The sequence below is a fragment of the Oncorhynchus gorbuscha genome, linkage group LG05 (genome assembly GCF_021184085.1).
Source record: "Oncorhynchus gorbuscha isolate QuinsamMale2020 ecotype Even-year linkage group LG05, OgorEven_v1.0, whole genome shotgun sequence".
Classification (NCBI taxonomy): domain Eukaryota; kingdom Metazoa; phylum Chordata; class Actinopteri; order Salmoniformes; family Salmonidae; genus Oncorhynchus; species Oncorhynchus gorbuscha.
The window spans coordinates 27,073,654-27,087,866 of record NC_060177.1 but is presented as its reverse complement, the minus strand read 5'-3'; the positions used below and the strand labels follow the sequence as shown (position 1 = coordinate 27,087,866).

At 42.7% G+C, this 14,213-nt stretch overlaps 2 protein-coding genes across 4 annotated transcripts in view; one reads left to right on the top strand and one right to left on the bottom strand.

Moving 5' to 3' along the window:
- The window catches only part of LOC124035769 (myotubularin-related protein 13-like), a 156,162-nt gene extending 153,300 nt beyond the window's left edge, over positions 1-2,862 (bottom strand). For 2 of the 3 annotated variants that reach the window (XM_046349440.1, XM_046349441.1), the window contains exon 1: positions 2,679-2,862. In XM_046349440.1, coding sequence (XP_046205396.1) covers positions 2,679-2,733 — 55 coding nt within the window. In that variant the 5' untranslated portion in view covers positions 2,734-2,862. The remainder of the gene's footprint in view (positions 1-2,678) is intronic. The other variant, XM_046349442.1, reaches the window with a different exon arrangement.
- Positions 2,863-6,527: 3,665 nt separating this feature from the next.
- Positions 6,528-9,122, top strand: LOC124035061 (pro-adrenomedullin-like). The gene is made up of 4 exons (XM_046348478.1): positions 6,528-6,646; positions 7,216-7,331; positions 7,467-7,592; positions 7,813-9,122. Exons 2-4 carry the CDS (start codon positions 7,228-7,230, stop codon positions 8,114-8,116), a joined length of 534 nt encoding a protein of 177 aa, XP_046204434.1. The 5' UTR covers positions 6,528-6,646; positions 7,216-7,227; the 3' UTR covers positions 8,117-9,122.
- The last annotated feature ends 5,091 nt before the right edge of the window (positions 9,123-14,213 follow it).

Genomic DNA, 14,213 nt, shown 5'->3' with positions numbered 1-14,213 from the left:
GAGGAGGGGACGGAAGCTATACTGTTACACTGGAAATACTATAGTGCCTATAAGAACATCCAATAGTCAAAGGTATATGAAATACAAATGGTAGAGAGAGAAATAGTCCTATAAATACTATATGAACTACAACCTAAAACCTCTTACCTTGGAATACTGAAGTCTCATGTTAAAAGGAACCACCAACTTTCATATGTTCTCATGTTCTGAGCAAGGAACTTAGACGTTAGCTTTTTTTATTACATAGAACACATTTTTACATGGCACATTACTTTCTTCTCCAACACTTAGTTTTTGCATTATTTAAACCAAATTGAACATGTTTCATTATTTATTTGAGGCTAAATTGATTTTATTGATGTTTTATATTAAGTTAAAATAAGTGTTAATTCAGTATTGTTGTAATTGTCATTATTACAGATCAAAATATATTGGGATTTTTTTAAATATATATATATATATATTTTTAAAAAAACAAATTCTCCCCTTTTTTTCTTCTAATCGGCTGATTAATCGGTATCGGCTTTTTTTGGTCCTCCAATAATCGGTATCGGCGTTGAAAAATCATAATCGGTCGGACTCTAACAACAACCTGAATGTAATGGGTTAATGTTAGCTAGGTAAGTGCTTTTATTAAGGTCGCCAAGGAATGTAAGCTACGGATCTGAAGAATGTTTGCTTTTCTAGGTTGAAAATCCATGAAATGAAGCCTGGACAATATGTGGATTGTCCTGTTGGCTTTGTGTCTTTTCTGACCAATGAGTCTTTTCCCAATCTTCCTAATATCACTGGAGTAGAAATAGCCTAAACCAGCTCATGCCATGGACTGGCTGGGCTTCTCTCTCAACAGATGACAACTAGTATCAACATGATTTTTTAGGAGTCACTGATTTTGGAACAGGAACCACAATGAAGTATGGAAGTGATCATGACTTCTGTGTGGATCCCTGGTTGGACGAGCAAGGTGGAGAAAAAGCAGCTGCTGTCTGTCTACTCAGCCCACCGTCTACGATCATGCTTCACAAAAGAAGGGCAAAGCAATTAAGTGAAATGCATCCTCAGAGAGACATGTTCTTGTTTGTGTTCTTTTTGCGAGAGTGTATCAACTCTAAAAATAATTTCCGGTTTTCTAGTAGAGTAGAGAATGCAACTCCAGTCCCCCCCACCCCAGTTCCAAACAGCCCTGGATGTACATAATCCCACACCTCAGTAACACATGAGAAGAGGATGGGAAAATAAACCTCACTATGGATGGACAGAGATACTTTTATTATCTGTCCCTACTAGAGGCGTATTCAATCACCCGTGGCTGCAACAGACATCACTCTTGCAGTCCATTCATCACTATCCATCCCAGTCAGAACAGGGGTTTTTGTGAGGATGGCGGTCTGAATCCATCTAGGCTCCGGCGATGCCAGGAACATTTTATTCCTACGGCACAAAAGCTGCTTGTCAGTTGAGTGACATTGGGGCCACTATTTACCTATTCATGTGGCTGCCTCTAGCGAGCGGATTCAGCTGGACTGGGTGGTTGTCTCCCTCTCACACATGAGCCTGGAAAGATGTCACTGCACTCGGGATGTGTCTTTACTCCCTTACGGGTGGTCTATACATTCCTTCATCATTCTTCAAATGCAGGCCATACTTTGGGATCAGTAATATATAATAATAATAATATGCCATTTAGCAGACGCTTTTATCCAAAGCGACTTACAGTCATGTGTGCATACATTCTACGTATGGGTGGTTCCGGGAATCAAACCCACTACCCTGGCGTTACAAGCGCCATGCTCTAGTATAAACATCCTCTTTCTTGTTTGCTCTTCTTCAGTAGGTTCCTCTCTTTCAACCAATCCCAATCAAAATGAATGTTCCAACTGTAGGCCAAGTAATTTTATTACACAAGTACAGTATAAAAATTGTTATAGCTTTATAATAGTGGATGGAATATTTCAAAACTAGCCATGTAGGAGAACTGTAGAACATCTTCGGTTGGAATTATAGCAGACCAGAGCATGGGTCTGGTTTGGGAACCTCAGTTCGTGGCCCCACTTTTGAGCCCTCCCCCCCAAAAATACAGCAATACCAAGTAATAGACCTCCCCTATCCCCAACCCATCTTGTAGGAACGCTGGATAAAACTATTTTGGGATAAGACAGGAAGTTAGGATTTCTATTCGCATTCTGCCGGTGTCAAACAAAAGGAGATATCCTTCAGGTTGCAAATTACATGAGACTAAATAAATCACAGCAGCTCCTGACTAATGCAAACCTTACAGCAGAATGCATTCTCCAAAATCATGACACCAAAACTGCTCCCGGTGCAAACCACGCACGTCACGAACTACAATTTCAAAGGCTGGATTTGTCACATCAACAGGATGTTACAGTTCGACTCAATGAAACTCCAGTTTGTGGTTTAAATATCTATAGCCCCCCCCCCCCCCCCCCCGTTGCATACATTTAAAAACCGTCGTATGTGCATCAGAAATTCTACATCTACCGATAGTTCAACAATGAAACGCTGCAGACTGCTTCAAATCTCAGATATCAATGGCTAGCTACCTAGTTAGTCTATGCTAACCAGCTAGCATTATAAACACTGACGGCCTGGATAATCCCAAGCATTTGAAGCTCAATTTAGCATTCGTGTTCCAAGCGTTACATTAAAAAACTCACCGGTTTTGTCCTGATCTAATCCCACGACAATCAAATAATCAGCCAATCTCGCCATGTTTGCTGCTTTTTCCGAAATCGACCAACACAATTCAGCATTTTTCTTTCTTCAAAAGCACAGCCATGTTTGACAGAAGGAGTGATATTGCGCCTGCGTCTCGGAGTAGCGACATGCATGGGCGTGGGCGCTTGGTTTCCAAATAGAAACTGTGTGGCTGCAAACGGGGTCACACCCTGCCACACCGCTAGTTGGCCCGCACGGAAAACCATCTGATGACCACTAGATCCCTTTAGCATGCACATTCAAAAAGTGACCTACCATTATTGAGAAAAAAAGTGTGTGTGTGTGGGGGGGGCTACAAAATAAAATAAATAAAAATAAATTACCCAAATATTGTTAAGCCCATTCGAGAGTAGAGAGACAAAATAGAGGAGTAACTCTGCGAAAAAATAGTAGTCTAATTTTCTTTGCAAGAATGTGGGTTATAATATAATAAGCTAAATTAAAAGTATTGCAGATTGTGGCATCCAGTGTTTCTTACAAAATATATTGAATTAATTGTATAGGATATTTAGTATACTAGAAGCACTAAACAGAGAGTGCTGGTGGAAAAATCCGTGTCAATAGCATGATTATTATTTTCCATAATCACAATGCTCAATCAAACTTAAACATCCCCTCCCTTCCTCCTCTCCTCCCCTCTCTCTCTCTCTCTCTCTCTCTCTCTCTCTCTCTCTCTCTCTCTCTCTCTCTCCCAGACACACGCGCACGCACTTTTAACGCCTTTTAATGCACACACACACACACACACACACACACACACACACACACACACACACACACACACACACACACACACACACACACACACACACACACACACACACACACACACACACACACACACACACATACAAACACACACACCAGGGGGTGTTTGGGTCACTCACACACGACTTGGGGGCAAGGTCAGGCAAAATATGAAAAAAGAGCGCACAGCTCCACTCACTTATGGAATGCTGTGGACAGTGAGTGACCTTTCCTGCCAATAAATAGGGGAGGGATACGCTGCGGGGTGGAAAACACCGGTGCGCAGGAATTCTTCTCTTGCGCTGTTTTTGCCAACATCTCAACGACTTGGACTGAACATATTCCACAACGTCATGGTCCCTAGCATACTAGGGAAATTTGAGAGAGAATCTCTTCATTAACAAGTAGCCTATTGTTAAGTTCATTTGGATGATTCCTCTCCGCCAACTATTATGCTTATGCTATCAGCTGCTTCTCTCCTGTAAGGTGTTATCATATCTGTCATGATAGGGTCTTCACTTCAACACCAGATATGTAGCCTAGTTATATTTTGCACAATAGCATAATATTTCTGAATAGAAAGTATTTTACAATAAACCAATATGTCTGCCGCTCAGTCTGCAGGTGAAATAATAAATCTACTCTACAGAATTTGGTAGTTGAGTTGTTGACTTTTTATTGTTGTCGAAATTGTTCCACATCAATGGGGTTCAAGGGAGCAGAATGAAAGAATGAATGACTATACAGGTGAAAACCCCACGAAGCTTCCAGGTCTATCAAATCACCATGACAACTTTGTGGAACATTTCCATAACATATCAATATCTTGGTATTTGTTCATCTATTCCTGTATATACCTTAGAAGACATAGCTTCCTAGCATACGTTCCTTCCCACCTTACCTGTACATTAGCATTCCACAGCTGTGACTGAACAAATATCAGTCATGTCTTTGACACCTGTCTTACAAGAAGCTAACAAATGATTTCTCCATATAAGGAGCCACTGTACAATGATACTGTCATGGTTGCGCAATCTTCTTCTCTCCATATTAGGAGATTTAAATGACTTGAGTACTTGGGGAATACTTGTATGGTGGAGGTAATTATCATTGCAAAATGGTTACAAAATGTTTGCTGGTTTACAACACGTGTTTCACATTTCTGTATTTACAGTAACACAAGGGACCCCCAGGTAAGCAAGGAAGCCGTAAGAATTATGAATAGAATGCTGCGTAGGAGAGATTTATGTGACTTTCTGACTGAATTACTGCACGTGGTATAGATACAACTATGTTCTATGTTCAGCACATACAAGGTTCTTTATCAGTTGTTTGAGATACATTCTGAGCACTGAGAAAGCATTTCACATGTTGTTCCCAAAATACACATGTTTTTGCTATTAAAGACATTACACATTGAAAGCCACAAATTGTGATTATCTGACCACATCAAGGCTTACATGTTTTTCAGAGTGTTTCTTGAGCCTTAAGACCAAGTCTTGGGGACCACACAAGCTCATTTCAATGCACTGTTCCCTGTTCCCAGTCCCAGACATACCCTCACCAGACACCAGCTTTGGGTCAGCTGTGTGGTCGATTGGAATGAAAAACTAAAATTGTTGCACCCTGTGCTAATCCTGATGGCGTCTTGTGCATATATCTGTCCCCAGGGGCCTGTAATCAACATCTGCCTTAAGACCCTGGCTGACATTGTTTTGACCCCGCAGCATATTTTGCTTTGTTTCACTGCCCGTACTTTGAAATATGTCTCACCATTCTTCGGAATGGTTTAATTTAGCTAAGCGCATATGAAAAGTAATGTACTTTTATTCTGGTCAAAGGGCTAAAGGGGTTCAGTGCAATCATTGTACTTTGGTTTGAGATGAAGTCATAAAGTCAGTGATTGTGAGGAGCAGATATCAGTAACACAGGGATCTGAGTCACGGAGGCAGACAGACTTGCTGGCTCTTGTGACTCAACCTATTATCCCATTTCATGTCTGTATCTCAGTTGGGATGTGTTGAGCATGAAGAAGTCCTCCTAATTGTTTTTAAAATACCATGTTAGTTGGAGATTATGTAAAGCCAACAGATATAATCTTAGGAAAAAGAACCCTCTTGATTTATTTGATATAATTACTAAATTCCTCTAAACATTTGTCCAAAAAATATGAAAATAAATCACACATTTTGCAGTCAAATATTTGCCCTAATGTTTAAACAAATGCAGACATGGAGAATGTAGTGGTTATAATTTGACACACTTACTATTAATGAATAACTGCTTCGTGTTCTTGTGTTATCTCATGTCAAACCTACTAACCAACTTTACCTCAAGCTGGCTAAACGTATTATCAGATATTGCCTTGAGAGGGCATTGTGTCAACATTGATGAAATTGTATATGACAAAAATGTGCCGGAATGCAGGTGGACAAAAGTTAATAACCCCTTGACCTCAAAGTTCAGTTATGTCCAAAATGTCAGAGGACAAAATTATTTTGTTTAGAATGTTCTCTGCCTCCTCCCCAAATGCCAAAGGAATGAGTACTTACAACCGTCTCTGTTCGGAGTGTGAATCATTATTTCTTAATGTGTTTGTGAAGACATAACAAACAAATGTTTAAAAAATATATATATATATATTTGTATATAAAAATAAATATATATATATATGTAATCTTTCTGAATACATTTGATAAAAAGAAGATAGGTAAAAATGTGAATTTCACATCACAAATAAAGATTTTGTCAATGAAAAGCAGAGATAACAACAACAACATTCCTTAACAAGTATTACAGTAAATCACTCTCATATGACCCAAATATTTATTGAATTACTTCTGGTTTATTTAAACTTTATTATTCTCCTAGGTTTGCTATGTTGTTGTATTATTCCACTGATAAAGTAGGCTTCCAGCAGTGCTGGGCTGTGTGTGAGGTGGAGTGGGGGGACTGGGATGAGAGTCTGTGTGTGTCAGTCAGTGAGCCCCTCCCACCTCCACTATAAAGGCTCATCGTCTGGTGTGTACAGACTATTAGCACAGTGTCACAGCTGCCTTTCAGCACCAACAGCAACTTCAAGAAGCCTTTGGAATACTCTCTCCACATTGACTCTACTATAACTACTTTATCACCCAAGTGAATTATTGAAGGATTTCAGGTATGTACTTTCAATTGAAGCAAATATTGACTGTTGCTCTGTTTGCTACAGATGGCTTTATCAGGAGCTCAAATGCGTTAGACAAGGACAGGTTATCAATCTTATTATATAAGGAGTGCTGGTCTTCTTGTGCATGACTGTGGGGGGTTGTGGACGTCGGGCAGAAATACCAAATAAGTCTTATCTCTCTCTATCTAACCTTAAGTTTACCAGTTCTTTTTGGGCTATGGATTTAATTGACTGAATGGGATTGACTTTGCTCAGGGGAGCTTAAAGCTTACTCGAGTTGAGGAAACAGTCTTCTATAGACTGTCCTGCTTTTCACTGGTCAGGGCCTGCAACTTGGTTGTAAGTTTACTTAAGGGAACAAAATGTGACCTCAGTGTGACATTTTAAATAAATGAATGATAAGTGCAAATAACTTGGCTTTTGGACTCTTGTGTAAGCAACAGCAAGAGGTTGGTGGGGTGGGGGGTGGGGGGGGGCTCACTTGGAATGATACCAGGTAACTAAGTAAGTTATCGTTAATAAGTAAATAACTAACAAGTTTTTTTCCACTTTCCCCACAGGTGCCAGTCAAAATGAAACTGATCCTGCAGTCTTTCCTCTACGGCTGTCTGCTGGCCACCATTGCACAGAGTGTGGCTGGATTCCAACTTGAAATTAGCCCAGAGCTCAAAAAGAGGTGAGCTAATTGATGAGCTATTTGTAAAGATTAGTCTGCTACAATGTATGGTGACCACGATATCAACACTTACTGTTGTGTACTTTGTGGACTTCTTTGAACAGTTTTTAATGAGTTGGATTTCTTCTTTCCCAGGTTGAGCATATGGATGCAGAGCAGATCGAGACAAGATCTAAACAGTTCTTCTGCAGAGAGGATAGCAGAGTCTGTACAGTTTGTCAGCCCAGAAGACGTCAGGAACAACCCGATTCCTCATTCCAGGTAAAAGCCCATACCATACATTTACATAACTCAATGTGCATGGTGCTATTTCGTTATCCTTGTGAAATCAAGATTTCAAATGGAATTAAGATATTAATCACCATTGTCAAACGAGGCTCATTAAAGTAAGCAAGCTGCGGAGCGGATCTCTGAGCCAAGTTGTGTCCGCTCAGGAATGCTGCGCATTAATTAATGGTCCTCTCCCTCCTCTCTCTTCCAGCACTGACATCAGCATCCGAACCAAGAGGTCCAAAATTTCAGTGAACCAGGCCTGGAGACCGGGCTGCTCTCTGGGCACCTGCACTGTGCACGACCTGGCCCACCGCATCCACCAGCTCAACAACAAACTAAAGATTGGTAGTGCACCCATCGACAAGATCAGCCCACAAGGCTACGGCCGGAGGCGTCGTTCCCTCCCTGAGCGCAGGGCCACACTGAGGCTGGAGGGGGGCAGGCTGAGGCCTGTGTGGGGCAATGCAAATTCACATGTTCACAAGCTGGAGGAGCTGTTCAGACGGACATGAGCTGGACTTGTACGGGGGAGGAACAGGGGAGGAGAGCAGCAGCCGAGGCTTAGTGTCTCTGCCCTGTTCTAAAATTCTCCAAATGCCTCAGACTTTTGCCAAAAGTTCTCCAGTGCGTTTTTTCCAGACGCGAGTCCTGAGCGATAGCTGCAGCGGCTCTGGAAGCTGGACTCAGCAGAGGCATTGGCGATGCAGAGCGCCAAAACAACAGCTAGTCTACAGGCACTGGATGGCACCGTGAAGAGAGAGAAGGAGAGACGCTGAGGATGGTGCTATCTCTGCCCAGCTGTGGGAGAGGAGCAAGGTCAATACAGCGGTACAGACTCAGAGAAGAGTCCACTGCGTAAATACTGGGACTCTATAAACCTGTTCTGCAGATCCTGAACTTTGAGTTTTACCCTGTGGATTACAGGAGCCAATTTCACCAAACCCTCTATACTCATCTGCACTTTTCAGTCCCAGCCTTCTCAGTCAGACATCTACGTGGACCTAAAATACATCTAAAGACATCTGGTCCATGCCAAACAAGAAGATAAGACATAAGGAGATGGATTTATAATACAGAGCTATGAAGCTGAAGTTTTTGGACACTGTACGAGGGAAATGCCTTAGAGATTGTATGAAATATCTGTGCCAGTCCACAATGGATTGAACTATACTTGAATATGTTTTGTATAAACACGTGCAATCTATGTATGTATATTTTATTTGGCAATTTGTATATAAGATATTTCAGATATCATTATTTAAATATTATATAGATTAGATTAGATTCAACTACTTATGGAGATAGAACTATTTTTGTACAGGAAGAAAATATAAGGGCATTGTAACTATTTGTTGTTTCCACTATTGTTTGCATCATGGATGTTATATGTTTCAAACTGTGGTAATAGGATAAATGGTTTTTATAGCTATGGTATAATATATTTGTAAATGTGGTCTATTTTATTTGTGTCGAAGCAATTAACATTGTCATACAATAAACATTTTGCATATAAAAGTTGACTCTGTCCAGACTTTTTATTTTCCACAGGAAATTACTGTTGTAAATTGAAAGTGGCATTCTATTGTCTGGCCAGTTCGAGTGAAACACGCAACACCTGGTCTGGGTTAAGTGATTTCAGGGTCTCATTAAATCCACCCCCCTTCCACTCTCCCTGTGACCCCCTAGAGGGCAGACGGGAGTGCCAGGCGCATTCCTGCATAGTACAGTGCATATTTGCTGGCTCGCTCCACACCGCAGCGTGGCCCTTGAGCCATTATGGGAGGTTGAGAGACCCAGCTCCATCTGCACACAATGGTAGATGGTCTGGACATCAGGATGCAGCGCTATGAGGGGGACTGGGGACGGGGGCCTGTGTAACATTCCTGAGAGGCACGCAGAGAGCATCGTAAAAACAGCCCTAGCGAAGCGTGTTCATGAGCTGTGAGGACAGACAGACAGACGGATGGACGGACGGACGGACGGACGGACCGACAGACAGACAGACAGACAGACAGACAGACAGACAGACAGACAGACAGACAGACAGACAGACAGACAGACAGACAGACAGACAGACAGACAGACAGACAGACAGACAGACAGACAGACAGACAGACAGACAGACAGACAGGATAGACAGACCACATCTGACTGGACAGGACAGAGAGGCTGCTGACGTCTCCCTCCATCCTCAGGGAATGTGAACCTTAGAGTATCTAATTGCTGTACATGTACTTTTCAGAAACTGAAAATTCCATTAATTCATATAAGATACCAACATCACTACCTTGCTAAGAGGATGACGCATTGTCATGTTCATTGTCATGAGTTGTTTGCATGGAGTAGCCTAGGCTACAGCAAATCCAAGCTCCTTGGTTCACAGTCTATTAAAATCAATAGGTAGGGAACATAAAGATAAAGGCTTGATAATTTAACCTAGGCTCCAGGGTCTTCTGCCTGCATCTGGTATGGATTATTAATGTGGCTTTGACACGACTTTCCACGCTAGAACACTCCTAACCACAAACGTTTGTCATTGCTATTAATCAACCACAGGAAGGTTACATTCACTCCATGGATGTTTGAAATATCAAAGCCTGTAAAATGTATGTCTGTTTATTAAATGTGCCCATCAATTATCAAGCAATTATTCATGCCAGTTAACAAAATTTGTTGTTCGCATTAAACTTTACTCTTCCACAGGCAAATTCAAAACTCAACTTTGAATAACATTTAAGGGTTTCCAACATCTGTCTGTGGTATACCCTACCTATTTTGGTTTGCTTACTGACCAAATCTGTTGAACATGTTGCTGCACAGGCAAGTGAAGTGTATACCAGAACTCTATTTGATTGGTATGCCAGATACAATTTGGATGAATGTATGGTTCAAGAAGAGGCCGTTGCACTTCCTTACTGTCTTAGTCAAAACATGGTCATTAGTAACTCCACTGGACCAGAGAGAGGTTATGGATTGTCTTGGGTCACTGTAAAAGTCAAGGATAGGAGCCAATGGAATTGCAATGCAGATGATTATTATCTGATTGGATAAGAAGGCATGCGCTACAAGACAGCATGCCAGAGACATGTGTAATTACATTGTTTTGGCTCTAATGCCATCTAGTGACTTAAAATGGCACCAGCTTGACAAAGTGATTGCTTTGGCCACCTAAACCATTTTTAAAAAGCACAATTTGGTGGTATTAACGGAAAATACATATGTCACCTTTTTTAATCTCCAGAAATGTTTTTTGAAATCACTGAAGAGTAGAGAAACATCCTGGGCCTGTTCCTGTTGGACCACAGCAGTGCTGAAATCTAGACAGGCAACATTGAGGAAAAGTAGCCGTCTATTTATTTTTAGTTATTTAACCATTATTTAACTAAGCAAGTCAGTTAAGAACATATTCTTATTTACAGCGACAGCCTAGGAACAGGGGGTTAACTGCCTTGTTCAGGGGCAGAACAAAATATTTTTTAACCTTGTCAGCATGGGGATTCAATCCACCAACCTTTCGGTTACTGGTCCAACACTCTAACCACTAGGTTACCTGCCGTAAGGTGACATATGAGCTAAATGATGAGTGTACTCAGGTAAATGTCTGCCAGTTTGGACACCTCATCATCAATACTCCTTCCTCCAGGGGACAACTGGACAGTTGGAGACATGGCAGTCCTATAAACCTGGGGGCCATGCATCTCCAGTTCATTACTTTCCTTCACGTAAGGAATGGAATTTTTAAGTATGAGAACCGAAAAGCAGTGGAAATATGCAGAGGGGCTAAAGCATGCAATGGACCTTTCCATCTTCAAAGCCTCTGACAGTAATAATTAGAGTTGAAGAGTGAGAATCTGTTTGATTTTGAACAGGGTGATCTGGCTACAAATATCACAGGATAGACGGTGCAGCAGACCTTAGATGAGGCATTATGTATACAGGTCAAGAGTGATCAATAAAAATGTGAGAGTTGTCAAATACTAATCAATTATATTTTTATTGTGAAGGGATTTGAACAAATTCCACCATGGGTCACCAAGAAGGACCTGCTAGCCTAAAGTTCATGGCTTTTCCTGGAACTATGCAGACAGAACAAACACAATACTATGACTTCTGGCCAAGTGAGACAACAAACTACCTAAAATCTACCCAACTGTCATGTTTTGTCATATATTGTCTTGTCATTATGCTTTCCCTTCTGTTCGTTTCCCCCTGCTGGTCTTATTAGGTTCGTTCCCTCTTTCTATCCCTCTCTCTCCCCCTCCCTCTCTCACTCTCTCGCTCTCTCTTCTCTCTATCGTTCCGTTCCTGCTCCCAGCTGTTCCTATTCCCCTAATCAATCATTTAGTCTTCCCACACCTGTTCCCGATCCTTTCCCCTGATTAGAGTCCCTATTTCTTCCTTTGTGTTCCGTTCCTGTCCTGTCGGATCCTTGTATGTATTGGTCACCGTGCTGTGTTTGTGTATCGCCCAGTCGTGTCGTGTTTCCCTCAGATGCTGCGTGGTGAGCAGGTGTCTGAGTCTGCTAGGTTCAAGTGCCTTCCCGAGGCTACCTGCTGTTCAAGATCGAGTCTCCAGTCGGTTCTCGTCATTACGAGTGGAAGTTGTGTTTTTTGATTGTATTTTACTTTACTGGATTAAAGACTCTGTTTTCGCCAAGTCGCTTTTGGGTCCTCATTCACCTGCATAACAGAAGGATCCGACCAAGAATGGACCCAGCAACTATGGATTCTCTCTACTCTACTCTCGAGTTCCAGGGAGCGATGCTCGGCAGACACGAGCAGGAATTGTCTGCTGCTCGGCATGCCGTTGAGACCCTGGCCGCTCAGGTCTCCGACCTCTCAAGACAGTATCAGAGTCTTCGTCTCGTGTCACCAGCTACTTCCGGTTCTTCCGAGCCTCCGGAACCTAGGGTTAATAACCCACCTTGTTATTCTGGGCAGCCCACTGAGTGCCGCTCCTTTCTCACCCAGTGTGATATCGTGGTCTCTCTCCAACCCAACACATACTCAAGAGAGAGAGCTCGGATTGCCTACGTCATATCACTCCTTACTGGTCGGGCTCGGCAGTGGGGCACAGCTATCTGGGAGGCAAGCGCTGAGTGTACTAACAATTATCTGAACTTTAAAGAGGAGATGATAAGGGTTTTGATCGCTCAGTTTTTGGGAAAGAAGCTTCCTGGTCCCTGTCTTCCCTATGTCAAGGTAATCGATCCATAACGGATTACTCAATAGAGTTTCGCACTCTTGCTGCCTCCAGTAACTGGAACGAGCAGGCGTTGCTCGCTCGTTTTCTGGAGGGACTCCACGCTAAGGTTAAGGATGAGATTCTCTCTCGGGAGGTTCCATCCAGCGTGGATTCTTTGATTGAACTCGCTATTCGCATTGAACGACGGGTAGATCTTCGTCACCGAGCTCATAGAAGAGAGCTCGCGTTAACTGTGTCTCCCCTCTCTCCGACACTACCGTCTTTCCCCACTGACTCAGGTGTTGAGCCCATGCAGCTGGGGGTATTCGCATCTCGGCTAAGGAGAGGGAACGGAGAATCACCAACCGCCTCTGTCTCTATTGCGGTTCCGCTGGTCATTTTGTCATGTCATGTCCAGTTAAAGGCCAGAGCTCATCAGTAAGCGGAGGGCGACTGATAAGCGCTACTAGACGGTCCTCTCCGTCAAGTACATGTACTACTTTACCGGTCCATCTATGCTGGACCGGATCGGCAGCATCCTGCAGTGCATTAATAGACTCTGGGGCAGAGGGCTGTTTTATGGACGAAGCCTGGGCGCGGGAACATGACATTCCTCTCAGACAGTTAGGGAGCCCACGGTCATGTTTGCCTTGGATGGTAGTCCTCTCCCCAGTATATTATATGAAACACTACCTTTAACCCTCACTGTATCTGGTAACCATAGTGAGACCATTTCTTTTTTGATTTTTTGTTCACCTTTTACACCTGTTGTTTTGGGTCATCCCTGGCTAGTGTGTCATAATCCTTCTTTTGATTGGTCTAGTGGTTCTGTCCTTTCCTGGAGCGTTTCTTGTCATGTGAAGTGTTTAATGTCTGCTATTTCTCCTGTTTGTTCTGTCCCCTCTTCTCAGGAGGAACCTGGTGATTTGACAGGAGTGCCGGAGGAATATCATGGTCTGCGCACGGTCTTCAGTCGGTCCAGAACCAACTCCCTTCCTCCTCACCGGTCGTATGATTGTTGTTCTGATCTCTTTAAGAAGCGTTTTGCATCCGCTCCTATTCTTGTTGCACCTGACGTCACTAAACAGTTTTTTTGTTGAGGTTGACGCGTCGGGGGTGGGCGTGGGAGCCATTCTGTCCCAGCGCTCCGATACTGACGATGGGGTCCACCCTTGTGCGTATTTTTCTGCTTCTGCTCCTGGTCTTGCTGGGTCTCAGTCTGTTCCCTGCCATCGCATCTCTCCTGTTCTTGTTCCTGCCCTTGCTGTGTCTCAGTCTGTCCCTAGTTGTTACTCTCCTGGCCTGTTTGGTCCTGTTTGCTCTAAAGTTTTCAGTTCACTACCCGTGTCTCATTTTTTTTTTAGAGTAGTACCCTAGTTTCCCTTTTTATCGTTTTTTTCGTTACGGTCCTGAGGAGAGGAGTTG